General features: G+C 45.8%; 1 protein-coding gene across 1 annotated transcript in view; it reads left to right on the top strand.

The window, feature by feature from the left end:
* Positions 1 to 459: 459 nt before the first annotated feature.
* Positions 460 to 13407, top strand: part of NRP1 (neuropilin 1) — a 114753-nt gene continuing 101805 nt past the window's right edge. Inside the window, 3 exon segments of the mRNA XM_055804050.1 lie at positions 460 to 612; positions 781 to 1293; positions 4582 to 4756. Of these exon segments, the coding sequence (XP_055660025.1) occupies positions 1227 to 1293; positions 4582 to 4756 (242 nt within the window). The 5' untranslated portion in view covers positions 460 to 612; positions 781 to 1226.

The raw sequence follows: 13407 nt of genomic DNA, 5'->3' as shown, positions 1-13407 counted from the left end.
CTCGCACGAAACAAACAGAGAGTGTTCGGGTGGGCGGCGGAGGGGGAGCCCGGCGGAGGCTGGGAGTGGGTGCCCGCGGGGGGAGCGGGCCGGGGGGCAGGGGTGCGTGTGCGTGCCGGGGCGATGGGGGCGGCAGGGCACGGCAGGGCACGGCAGGGCACGGCAGGGCACGGCAGGGCAGGGGTCGCTGGGCCGCAGCAGCCCGCGGGGGCGGCGGGGCGCAGGTGGGTGCCTCCGCCTGAGCGGCTCTACCTGCCGCGGCGGGGGAGGCCGCCTCTCGCCCGCCCTCTCCCACTCCGCACCCCCCACCCCCCGCCCCGAGCCAGCCCCCGCCTCGGCTGGGTGTCAGGGCTGGGGCTTGCCGCGATTGTTTGTTGGTTCTTCCGCGCTGCCGATGTCTTGGGGGGCTGAGGAGGAGGAGGAGGAGGAGGGCGGGGAGGGGGAGGGGACTAGGGCTTGGGAGACGGCGGCTCCTCGGCCTCTCTTATTGCCGCTGAGTTGCGCTCCTCTTCCTCAGGCTGCGAGCAGGAGCCGCCCGGCCGCTTCCCCCTTCCCCGGCCGGCCGGGAGTCCCTGCGGCGGCAGCGCGCTCGCTCGCCTCCCGCCGGGGCAGGTGAGTGCGGGGCGCCGGGCACCGCCGGGCACCACCGCCCCGGGGCTGCCGGCCCTGCGGGAGCCGCGGGAGAGCGGGGCAGGCGGGAGGGGACGCAGTTTGCCAAACTCCGGCGCCCGGCTGGTCCCCGCTCACGGCCGCTTTCCCTCCCTTCTCTCCTCTCCGCAGAGCACGCACGCCCCGTCTCCCTCAGCCTGCCCCGGCAGAGCGCTCCCCGAGGTGCCAGCAGCCGCCAGGATTTTTGTCTGTCTTGTTTGTGTGTTTGTTGGCTTTTGGTTGGTTTTGTGGTTTGGTTTTTGTTTTTTTGGTTTTGTTGTTTTTTTCCCCCCTCGTTTTCATTTGGCTTTCTAGTCTCGCTGGGAATGGTAGGGGCAGCGGCGCCTGGAGAAGGAACAAGTGTGGGGAAAGGGAGAGGGAGCCGGAGCTGAATGACAGGATGCGGGCGACTTGAGGCACAGAAAGAAGCCAGCCTCCCTCTGCCCCCGGGACTGCCCCTGCGGACCGTGCTTGCTGCTCTTGATTCCGGCTGGAGGATTTAAGACCTAGGAAGAGTTGTGCGTGGAGGGCGTTTTTTATTTTTTTTTTCCCTCCTTTCCCTGCTGTCAGAAGGGAAAATGGATTGGGGACTTCTCCTGCGCTGTGCAGCCCTCACCTTCACCCTCGCCAGGGCTCTGCGAAGCGGTAAGTGCCGGGGGGGCCGTGGAGGCTCAGCGTGGGCAGGCAGCTGCGGGCCGGGCTGCGGGGCTGCCCGTGTGGGCCGGGGGGGGCGGCACCGCCTGAGCCCGGCCGGGGGAACTTCCCGCCGGAGGGAGGCGGCGCGGCCCGGCCCGGGGATCGACCGCCCGGCGCTGCCGCCCGGCTGCCTTTCCTGCTCCTCGGCGTTGTTATATAAAGCAGGCTGCTCGTTCTCGCTAGATCAGGACAGCCAATTATCGTAATAATGTTTCCTCCCATAAGCAATTAAATAAGTCTCGCCTCCGATATCTGAAGGACAATGAACACTTTAAAGGGAAGGCTTTATCTCCCCCTCCTTTCTTTTTCCAGTGCGTAAAATTTCGGATTATAGTGCTTTTTACTAGCTGTGTGTATACCTGCGAGTAGTCTTCAAACGGAGAGCTCTCTAGACTACCCCTTTCCCAAGTCTGCCGTGTACGTGCAACTTGCACAGTGCCAAGAGAGAAGCTGAGCTTCTCTGCGAAGGCTCAAGACTCCCTTCCAAGAGAAGAAATCCCGTAACTGAATGACTGATGTAGCTAGTTTACTATCAGGCAGCCCTTGAAAACATAACTAATTAAAAGCAGCGTGCTCCTCCTTCCGCGAACAATACCAGAGCGCTGTGAATATTTCACTGCATGATGCATTTTTAAAGATGGTCTAATTGTGGGACTACTTGATGTTTAACTCTCACACATGAAGTAGCTCGTGTGAGTTTTCCTATCCTGACAAATCCTGAGCAATTATTATTAACTAATTATCAAATATTTACTTTTGCCTGACTGGGTTTTCAATCAAAGTAATTAAAAAAAAGAGAACACCCTCTACTTAGGCTGGTATATTGTTTTAATAAGGGACTGGAAGTTGAGTGTCGTGAAAGAGAGTATTAAAATTGTGTGGTTTATGATGGAAGTTAATCTCTTTCCCAATATGTTTTGAGAAGGCTGCTTAATTTAATCGGGATGAGCTGCCTCCTCTAGTGCTGTGGTGCAGGAGAGAAGGCACTAGAGGTGTGCACTTAGCCTGGCTTGGGGATGCCCGAGAGGTGCACTTCGCCCTCCCCCCCAGCCCAGGTGAGGGGTGCGGGCAGCTGCCTCCCTGGCACCCACGTAAACCAGATCTGCTCCTCGTCCTGCACCCTCAGCGTCGGGGTGGGGGGTGGGGGAATCCAATGCTCTTGTTGATCATTTCTCCCCATTTAAAGAAGGGGAGCAGGGTGGGTCGCTCGGCAGAAGCCTCCAGCATAAGTGGTTAATGTGGTGGCCCTGTTGGAGTCACCAAGGCCATTAACCTCCTCTGTAACCTACCAGACCTACTAATGCTACCTTCACCTACATGCAGTACTAGTGTCTGCTAAATTAATTCATTAACCTTATTTAGAACTAATGGTCCAAAGTCATTAGAAACTGCTCTTCTTAATCAAGTGTGAGAGAGATTGCGCAGAGCCAGGGAGTCTAGCAGACCGCATTATCTTATTACACTGTCACTTTCCCAGAAGTCGCAGATTAAGGAGCGCTGGTGGTAGTGAGTCCACCTCAGCGTCCTCTGAAGTGACTCTGTCAAGTGACTGGAAGCAGCACTGCTTTATTTCAGGCATTTAACAGATGCCAGACTCTGCCATGTTGTTTGCAGGGCTGGAGTGGGCTTAATGAGACAGGATCACTTTCCGAGTGTGCTTACACAGGGAGGAAAAAGCAAGATTCCCTGAGAGCCCCAGACAGCAGATTAGCAAAATCACCAGTGACAGCTTTTAAGCCTTGAGCTGCAATGCCTTTTGTTCTGGTCAGAGCAAAATAGCCTGTTTTGCAAAGGCAAAGCAAAAAAAAAAATAATAAGATAGCCTTTCCCAGCAACATGCTTAGCAATATCTGGGTTTTGACCATACAGCTGAGTGCCTATCATCCCCTTCCCTCCTAATTTATGGCAAATAATTTCTCTAAAGAGTGTAGCTTTATGCATTTTTGATGTGCACTTCCTCATTCATTTCCATTTGACCTGTTTTTCCCACAATAAAATCCCGTACATTTATAAATTCATGCTGAGAGCAAGAAATGCCATTTTGCTTTCACAGGGAATGTATTAGATGCAGCACTGCAGCCTGTATATACCATTCCTGGGACATAGTGATATATAGTCTTGCTTTTTAGTGTGGACGTTCTTCCTGTCTGTAGTTTACTGTCATATTTTATTGCTCAAAATTAAAAAATCCATGTGTGGAAGAAGTTTTCTCCTCCCTGAAGGTCTACAGAAAGAAATCCATAGTAGTAAAAAAAGTGATAACACAAACCTGCACTGGACAGTGAAGTGAGTTACCATGTAGGCTGAATTTCTTGTCCCTTTTTATTTTTCCTATAAACCTTAAAATGCAGCCCTGACAATGCTGGCCAAAGGAGCAAGATACAGCATACCACATTTTGCATCACACTTGGTGATTCTGGAAACTTTTGCAACTATTTTGCCATTAGAAATGATTCTTTGTTGTTGTTGGGGGGAGGAAGGGACTCGGGGAAGAGGAAAGGATATTGTTCTGCTCTGTTACTTAGATGCAGTCTCTGAGCATGAACAAACTTTCTTGAAGGAATAAATAGTGGATGATTTCTGCTTCACTAAAACCACTTTGTTCTCTGCTACCCTGGGTTTAAAGAGCACAGATAGCTTCAACCTGCCTAGATTTATGGACTGATAAAACAAAAGGAGGGTCTGCTGCAAATGAGCTGGGATCCACAAAGACAATCCCAGTGGTCAGTGACACACACCAGGCTTATCCCGTAGCTGGGCAGGGGGTCAAATGGCATCTTTATAGCTCACCTCCCAGCTTTCCTTAAAACTTCATACTTAAGAAGATTACACTTTTTGGAGATAATCGTGTCTCAGACACCCTTCTGAGCTACCATAAACGTTTTTTGTGAGAATGCAAGGTTTTAACACTGTAAGGGGCACTGTTTGCTCAGGACGGGAGGATTTTTAAAAGGATGCTGTTTAGAAATGGAGTATCTTCTGTTGCTTCTCCAGCTGCTGGACTGAAGGGTGGGCATGGAGAGGCAGGCCTCTTCCCTCTGGTAAAGTGTGGCAGAGATGCCTTTGTGTAAAATGCACAAGGATGCAGCAAAAGTTTGCCTGAAGAAGGCTGCACACACACGTGCACACACACACAGAGCATTCCCAGGGCAGTCGACTGGTTTGCTGCTGCAGGCTGAAATGGGGCGCTTGCTGTGGGGGCACTGAGAAAAGCCTATCTGTTTTCTTCCCCTGCAGACAAGTGCGGCGACACGATTAAAATATTAAACCCCGGATACCTCACCTCTCCCGGCTACCCTCAGTCCTACCACCCCAGCCAAAAATGCGAGTGGCTGATCCAGGCCCCGGAGCCCTACCAGAGGATCCTGATCAACTTCAACCCTCACTTCGACCTGGAGGACCGCGACTGCAAGTAAGTGCGGGCGCCGCGCTCCGGAGCACCACGGCGCCACCTGCCGGCCGGCCGCCGCCCCGCGCCCGCGGGTCCCCCGCCGGGCCGGGCTGCTCCCCGCCGCTGCCCACGGGCTGCGGCCCGTGTGGGGAGCGGGTGGGGGTGGGTGGTGGGGGTGGCGCTGCGATGTTTAAAAAGATCTTTGCAACTTTTTGAGCTTTATGAACTATATTTGAATTCTATCTGCCTGATGAGCGTGCAAGTGGGTGATGGTGATGAGGCAGATTATGGGGGTGCCGGTAGGGTGGGGTGCCGTTGCATGTTTGTTGGACTGCTTGCTGTTTTGAGTAAGTCTCTAGAGTTATAAAAACTAGTTCCTTTTCGTTTTGTACCCCCACCGCTACAAACAGCTGATGGCCGAAGCAGGCAGTTTATAAATTGCCAAATCCTCTTAATGTAGAATTAGTCCAGCGTTTACTCTCTCCCGTTAAGGGGCAGTGGACTGCAGGACTGATAGTGGTGTTTCCATCTTTCTCCCTTTGCTGCTGATTTATAGCCAGTAGCTCTTCTTTCCCCTCCTCCTGCTCTCCAAGTAATGCCCTGAGAGGAGGAAGGGGATAGCTGAGGCTTTCTTTGCTTCTCTGTCCTCGCATTCCTGTCCCGGTCCTGTCTTCTATCCCAGCCGAAACCAGGGCAATTACCTTTGACCACCTATTTCCAAGAGTGAGAAGGGGAGTCAGAGCCTCCCAGCAGCTGTTCTCCACTTTTCCCCAAGTCTGTATACCACATAGCTTGCACAAGGCAACACATGGTCAGATCAAGCCCCTCTTCAACATGCCGTCTAAATTCAGCCTACTTGTTTCATGAAGAAAATATTTTAGTGATTCATTATTTTAAAATTTCTGGAGTATCACAGATTTTCATTCCCTTCTGACAACTGCAAGAGAGAGTTACTGTTCATTAATGCTACCAGTCAAGGTTTTCTCTGCATGTCAGAAAGATTAAACTCAGTAGTCATTGGTGTTTGGCATTTCATGTGAGTATTCAGGATTTTACAGGATTTGGTCCTGTAAAATGATGCTTGGCGTTGTCAGGAACAGACCATGAGGTTAGAGTGTTGGACTTAGAGAAAGGGAGCAACTGTCCTCAATCATTAAATTTTATCGTGCGCATCTTTGTTCCTATTGTTTAATAAATGGATTACTCAGATCACTTATTACAGTTATAAGGTTATTACTTATTACAGTTACTGATTTCCTTTAAAACTGAGTTTTTTAATGATGCAGTGTGGTGCTTAGTTGCTTTTTTGTTGCTTTTTATAATCTCTTATGTATCAGCATTTTAGTACCGTAGCTGAGTGATAATGCAGGAAAACCCTATGCTCATAAAACTAAACTGACTTTTCGTTAAAATGAGTTTTTACTGTGGTGCTGGAGCTGCAGCTCATATTCACACCATATGTTCACACGCTGACTTCCCATTCTTTAATTTTTAATTATTTGTACTCAGGCAATGGTTCACTTCCCCATGTCTTCTTGATACAGGTTTTGCTTTCATTCTGTGGGACAGTGCTAATGCTTTAAAATGTCTGTCTCTGCCTCTTAGATAGAGATTAGGAAATTAAATCAAGCATATTCCAGTGTCAATTCCTTTTTGTTCCTCACTAGAATACATGTTTTTTCAATGCTGTAAAACCAACATGCTCTTTGACAGCGGTAAAATGGTGTACAGCATACAATTATTTAAAGAACAAGGCATGGTGTTGTGCTAAACAGTGCTAGACTGAGCTGAACTGGGTCCAGGGAAGAAATTGACTCCCTCCCTCCGTTGCTCCCTTCTCAATATTCATTGTCCGCTTCCCCCCCCCTGCATTATCTCTTTCCCTGAAAGGGGCCCAGTGCAGTAAGGAGATGGTAGTGGGTGGAAGGAAGTCTCTAAACAAGGTTGTTTGCATTGTCTTTGCAGTATGTGATGGTGATGACTTTACCGTTATTTGGTCTATGCTGAAATGCTGATCTCCTAGGCTATGTGAAATTACTCAGCTGCTGTTTCACTTATACTGAAAATTGCTCTTTTTAACTTGAGAGGGATTGTATTTGTGCCAAAAAACTTAGGACCAGAATAACAGAAAATTATTTCAGCAACAGGAATTTGTCAACAACCTCTGTGGTTTGAAATTACAGTGTCTACTTACAAAATTCACATTCCGTGTACCAAATATTGGCTACAACAAAAGATTAATGCAATAAAACATATCACAAGATTTTTTAGTTTTGCAGCTAAGTACGTTTTGATTTCCTAATATACTTTAGTTTATTAGAAACTCAGTCTGTGATCTAGAAATGTGCAATTTAGGTTACATTCTATTGAAAGGTTTAGCACTTAAAATTAATAAGCGCTTAAATATTAAACGCAGATAGAAAATGAGAGATAGGGGAATTCATGTCTGGAAACAAAAAATGCCCCATACAATTAGAGTGGACTAGGGGAGAAGATTAGCTTGCTGGCCTAGCTCCCAAAATCCTCTTTGTGATGCTGTTCATTGCATCTTAGACCTTAGTTAGAGTTGAAAACAACTTTAATAACAAGGACCCCCTGACCCCAGGGAGGGAAACAATGTGACTTTGGAAGGGTTACCTTCTTGTTCTGTAGTGCCAACAAGAAAATTGAGAGACCTTATCTAACTCTTTAAAATATTACTCTGTATAGAGGGCTAGATGTATTGAAATGTAAAACTGGTGAAAGGTTGATTCTCTGGGGAGAATCAAAAGCAGCAAATTTAAGCATTAGCTGTAGCATGAAGCTGTTCCCAGTTATGTTCCCAGTCTTTTTGTATGTTAGTGTTTGGAATTAATTATAAAAATATGCCTTTTTCATTTACCTACTTATTATGGTATGCTTTAATGAATAAGTATTTCTCAAATGTCTGCTAATAAAATTCATTTATGTATGATTTTCTGATTATCAGAAGCATTTGAGTTGTTTTAAATTTCAACCAAACATGGTGAAAATTCCTGTTTTTCTGGAGGCATGCCAAAGGACTCAAATTTCACAGTTTTGAAGAATAAAGATAGGCAAATAATTAAAAATATGTTCACACAAGCTAGGTTCATCTAATGAAAAATCTTCTAGCCAGAACTACTGAAGCAGCATAATGGAAATACTGGGTCTCGACGGGAAGTATACAATCGTGTCAACCACAGATTGTTATCAAGGACATACATAATGAAAAAACACACGGTCTCTTTTTAACTTTTAACTTTAATGAGTGTTATGCCTCCTCTTCAGGAGGCCAAGAAACAGAAATTATGGTTGTACTTTAAGAAAGAAGTTTCTGTTTGCCGTTTTGCCTTTTCTCAAGTAAGCCCCAGTAATAGCCATGCATTTTTGGAATCAGGAACATGGTTAAAATTAATAGAAGAGACAAAACATATGGCTACATATTATTTAAAATGCTCCAGTGTTTGTTGCATGTGGTAAACACTTTTCAGCACTTGGGGCAAGCTGTACAAGTCTCGTGTTGCTGAAGTATCATACTGTGTAAATGTAGCCATCTTGAACCTAGTAAAACTTTATACCTAGATAATAAACAAGAATGTCACTGATACAGTACTTTGAATTTATGGAACTTTTCCGGTTTCCCAGCAATGCACACTATCAGCATGATAATTTATAATGGTTTGTGACAAATGTTGCTGAGCAAAAGAGGTGTGTGGTTACATTCAGATCAGATGTCATTATCTAGGGAGCAATAAAAATTTCACAGACACTAGGTTAAAAACATTAAGAAAATGAATGTGAAGCTTCAGAAGAAAAGGGCTTAAGAAAGGTGGAGGCTTGGGTAGAGAAAGCCCAACAGTGGTTTCCTTACTGACAAATTATTGACTTTGTTGCCAGACTTGACTGTATTGTTTTACAAGGTTTTCATAGATATACCACACAGCACAATTGTTTTATTGGCCATCATTTATAGATGTAGAGAGTAAATATCATTGTTGCTTGACAATTATAGAGTGTACACTCAATGCTGTCAAATCACTTGGAATGGAAAAATTGCCCATTTTGGAAACATTCAAATTGTAGAAGGTGGGATGTCATGGATAATTAGTCTTTATATTGTGTTTACCAGGTGTTAGTTACACTGATAAGATTAGAGCCATATAGAAATTGCAATCAGTTATAGAATACAGAGAAGAAAACCCACACCCTCTGTTTGTTTATATAGAAGAAAACAGCTCCTCCAGATTCTTAAATAAGGAAGAAAGTGTAGCTATCCAGGCCTACAGAGTGAAACTGTAGCCCCCACGGAACTCCTATAGACCTTAATGACATTAGAAATTCATCCATCCATTTTATTTCTAAATAATGTCAATGGATTTATGCTATAAATCTGTAGGTAAAACAAACTGAGGCTGGTAAAATAAACAGGAGCAAGGCAAGCCACGACTCGGCCTTTCTCTAGTTTCTGCAAAGTTTAAGCTTTCGTTTGCTTTTGTCTAAATCCTGGGTCCTAATCTTCTGTGCAGAAGAGTTTTCTTTGTGCCTTGTGATTCTCTTGCGTAGGGGCGGGCTGAGCCCTTTGGGGTGGGTCAGTGGGAGCACGCACCCCAGCTGCGCGGCTGGAGGGGAGCAGCTGGTGAAGGGCACTGCTGGGCTGCCCGCCGAGCCCAGCCGAGCCTCTCACAGGCGTCCTGTCAGCGGCTGCACATGTTGGAGCTGCTTTTTGGCTGCCCAGAGGAGCAGCTAGAGCCTGGCTCTAGGCCTGCCAGCCCCAAACTGCTCCTGCAAACCACACCGAGGGTATCTCAGCTCTAATGGAGGGTCTGGGCCCAGCGTGGGCCTGTCATCATAAGAAGCAATGGGAATGTTCCCCTCCGCTTCCACAGAACTGTCTCCTGTTATTCCTTAAGGCTGTGAGGGAAGGGGCCTTGTAGAATTGGTGTGTGACTGTATCAGTTGTTTTGATGGCAAATGTCAGTCAGAGCTTCCTAATACCTTCCACCACCGCTGCTGTTGAGCTGGGCGGGCAGTGAGGTGACCGCAGCTGACAACAGGAGGCAAGCAGCAGAGCTGGCAAAGGAGCACATTCATTCAGGCCTGTGAGAGGCAGGGACCATGTTTGCCCATGGTTGAGCAGAGAAGTCTGAAGGAGCCAAGGCCTCTGAGCTTTCAAGCAGAAATATGGTTTTAATGGCCTGGCCCTGCTTCTTTGAGCATCAGCATTCAGCTTTTAGTGGATTGCCTCAGGAGGAGGTACCCAGGAGAGGGGGGAATGCCCCCTCCTCCCTGCTGAGGGCAGCTGGAGGAATGCCCACGCTCCCGTGTTTGCTCTGATTTGAATTAACTAAATCGCCCAGCTCACACGCCTTGGGCCGCTGCGGACTTCACAGCAGGAGGCTGGCAAAGGCCCGAATGCCTCTCTGTCGAAGCCAGGCTCAACACAGCCATGAGCAGAACATGGGGCCCAGCACCGTCCTGACGGGAAGAACACACCTGGGCCCAAGGGGCAGCATCTCCATGCCGTTGTCTCCCTCAAAAATCTATCCCTCAAAACCTCTTTGGGGTTATTGAGAGATTATTTGGGAGTTACTGAAGGGATGAAGTGGACCATCCTTCATTCTGTCCCCAAAACAAGAAACGAGTGGTTTTGGCGTAGTTTAGGATGAGTCGTTGCAGTGGGTTTGGGGGTCATGTGATATCTCATGTTTCTGGGTACACTTCAAGGGCATTTCTCTGCTTTATATAAAGCACACGAAAGGCTTTCTCAGGAAGCATGCTGCTAGATTCCAGTCAGCCCTGCTGGTGACCACTGCTATTTGATACACTCTGGAAGGCTACAGTAAACTGTGCCAAGGAAAGGAATCAGCCCAGAGCCTGGGCAGGATCAGGGAAGCAGAAGACACTTGTTGCAGTATACATGGAGCGTGTTACCCCTCCTACACACAAAAATCCCAAAACTTTTCCTTAACTTAAAGGCTCTGTATCATTAAACTATATACAACTATGTGCTTTTTGCTGCAGGATTCAGCATGTATTTGCGCACAAGTATCAGATGCAAGTATCTGAAGATAATGCTGTTATTTTATTGTGCTTTAGAGACTAAATAAGAGTTGAAAGAAGTTGGAAAGTATATTGTTTTTCTGACAACACAGTGTAATAACCCAATTCTTTTGTTGTTTATCCAAGCAGTTAAGTCTTGTGAAAATCTCTATTGTCAAACTGTTTAACAATTCTTTATTTTAGAGTAGTGGTTTGGGTTTGAGTTTTCTCAGGAAAAGGTATTAGGGAAACCATGACCAAACTGCCTGGTCATAGCTAGAGAGTCTGTGCTGGCCTGCGTTTAGTGCTGAGGTGTTGGATGGAGAGCCTGGTTCTGCACTCTGTGTGTACGGGTGCATTCCCTGGCACAGTAGTCTCGAATTTGGGTCTGTACAGTAGCACATTAAAATTATAATAACAGTCATATGCAGGTGTTTCTACTAATCCAGACAGTTAAGTGAACTGTGGGGAGGATTCTGTCTTGATGTGCTACAAGCAGGTGCCCTTCAGACAGGAAAAAATTTGAGGGTCAAATATGAATTCCTGCAAGCCTAATCCTTCATCCTGCCTGTGGACAGAGACAGACAAATCAGAGCAGAGGGCTGAGTCCTTTCTAAATGGAAACCCTGAGTCATTGGCATTAGCCTCATGAAACTCTTAATGGTTTCAGTCAACTCCACATGGCTGTCCTTTCCACCCCCTCTCCTGTGCTAATGTAATTAAAACAAAAACCTATGTGTTGCTGAAAATTAGTTTCTTAATTATAGCTTATTGCAAGCTATAACACTGGATCATAATTTGATAATTACACTATAGAGATTTTTATGCAGCTGATGTAAAACCAAATTAAATTATTTTCTTTTGTAGTATTTCCAAAGAATGAAATTATGTCTGAAAACAGGATATACATGCACTCACATGTATATGTCTAGACTTCTATATCACACAGAACTACTTGGATATAGTCATGTGTTACATGCATCTCATTAAGACTGTGCATATATACAGACATTTATGCATGTAGGATAGACTCCTTAGTTTATGTAGAAGTTCCTAAAGTAAATCTACTAATTAAAGTGCTAATACCCATCTTAAGGCTGATAATTAGGTATAAAGAGAAAAAGAGACAGGATTAGTGTTCAGATCATGTTCCAAATGCCTCTTAATTGGGTGTTTGTAATCAATCCTGATTGCAAGAGGCAGTGGTTTGGCAGAATAAAGAATGAAAAAGGCTTAGCCCTACTATTTTCCTGTTAGTTGACTTGGCCGTAGTATTTAGGTCAGGATCCAGTGTCAAACAAGGTAATTTTGTCAGCCTTAGCTATCCTCATAAAATATATAAAAATCTTTCCTAATGATATTTTTTCAAGCTAAAAACTCTCTGAAGCTAGACAGTTATTTTTATCCAGAATCTTAAAAAGTGTTTTCAAGTGAACCACAGAAAAGACTTTGTTCTCCTGGCCTCCATCCACCACTGACTTCTGAAATCAGGTCTGAGTTCACTGTGGGTCTTTCATTGCATTGACCTTGGCACTTTTCTCACCAAGCTACAGTTTTCCATCACAAAACCACACAGCTTGGTATAATGATTATTTCTTATCCCAAGTAACCAAACAATTTTTTAAACAGGGTGACAAATTTCCCTCTTGCACTGTGGGAAGCAAGCACCTGGCCATTTCCAAATAGAGTTTTAATGAACTTCCTGAAGGAGATTTGAGAGAAGTTTAATAAGTCACCTGCCAACTTTTCAGGAGCATAGGTCACTTGCTTTTCTGTAGGAATTCACTAAAATGTGAGAATAACCCCCTTCCCAAGTTCTAAATGTCCATGGAGGAAATTGATTTTCATGGGCAATATCAAAGGTTTTTAAAAACATAACCTCAAAAAATTAAATTTCTGATTGTTTCTCACACATAAGGTACTGCAAAACTCTGTGATCCACAAAGCTGGTTGTGGACTGTGTGAGCTTTATAATAATTCATTTATACAGGAAAGGACTGTGCATATTTACTCATCTTGCATGTTAATAGCATTACAAATATTTTACGTAATGTTGTAAAATGAAGAATTTAGACAACTCAAAGGACCATTGAGAAAATATCTCCGTATGTGGAAGAGACACCCATTTGACATGGTGATTTCTTCCATAAGAAACTATGGACATCCCAGAAGCGCAATAACTGCTGTTCTACAGGAGAAACTAGGCGTTTGTCCGCTGCCTTCCACACTGATGCAGAGCTGCAGTGGCCACATGCCCCATGCTTCCCCTAAATACGGATGGGCTGAGTCTCACACTGAATGAGAGCCTGGGTTCATGCCTTCCTTACACTCCCAGAAGCCTGGGCTGTGTTACACTTTTGCACTGTGGGCTGCTCTGTGCCCCCATGTGAAGACACGGCTCATCATAGCTGTGGGGTGGGGTGGGGGTTGGAGCACCCCACTGCAGGTGGGGTCATGCACTGCCCTCCCAGCTCAGCCCTGTGCTGGGGCTGTGCCCCACTGCTTTTCATGTTGGAAAAGAAGGTACAAATAATTCTTTTTCTTTCTTACAACACTTGTTCTTAAATTGGAAGTTAGTAACCTAGAGAAAAATAGAGAGGTCTGTTCACACCCATGTGATTATTTCTCAAAGC

Source organism: Falco peregrinus, chromosome 5 (genome assembly GCF_023634155.1).
Source record: "Falco peregrinus isolate bFalPer1 chromosome 5, bFalPer1.pri, whole genome shotgun sequence".
Taxonomy (NCBI): domain Eukaryota; kingdom Metazoa; phylum Chordata; class Aves; order Falconiformes; family Falconidae; genus Falco; species Falco peregrinus.
The sequence above is the reverse complement of the archived record's forward strand: the minus strand, read 5'-3'. Positions and strand labels throughout refer to the sequence as shown.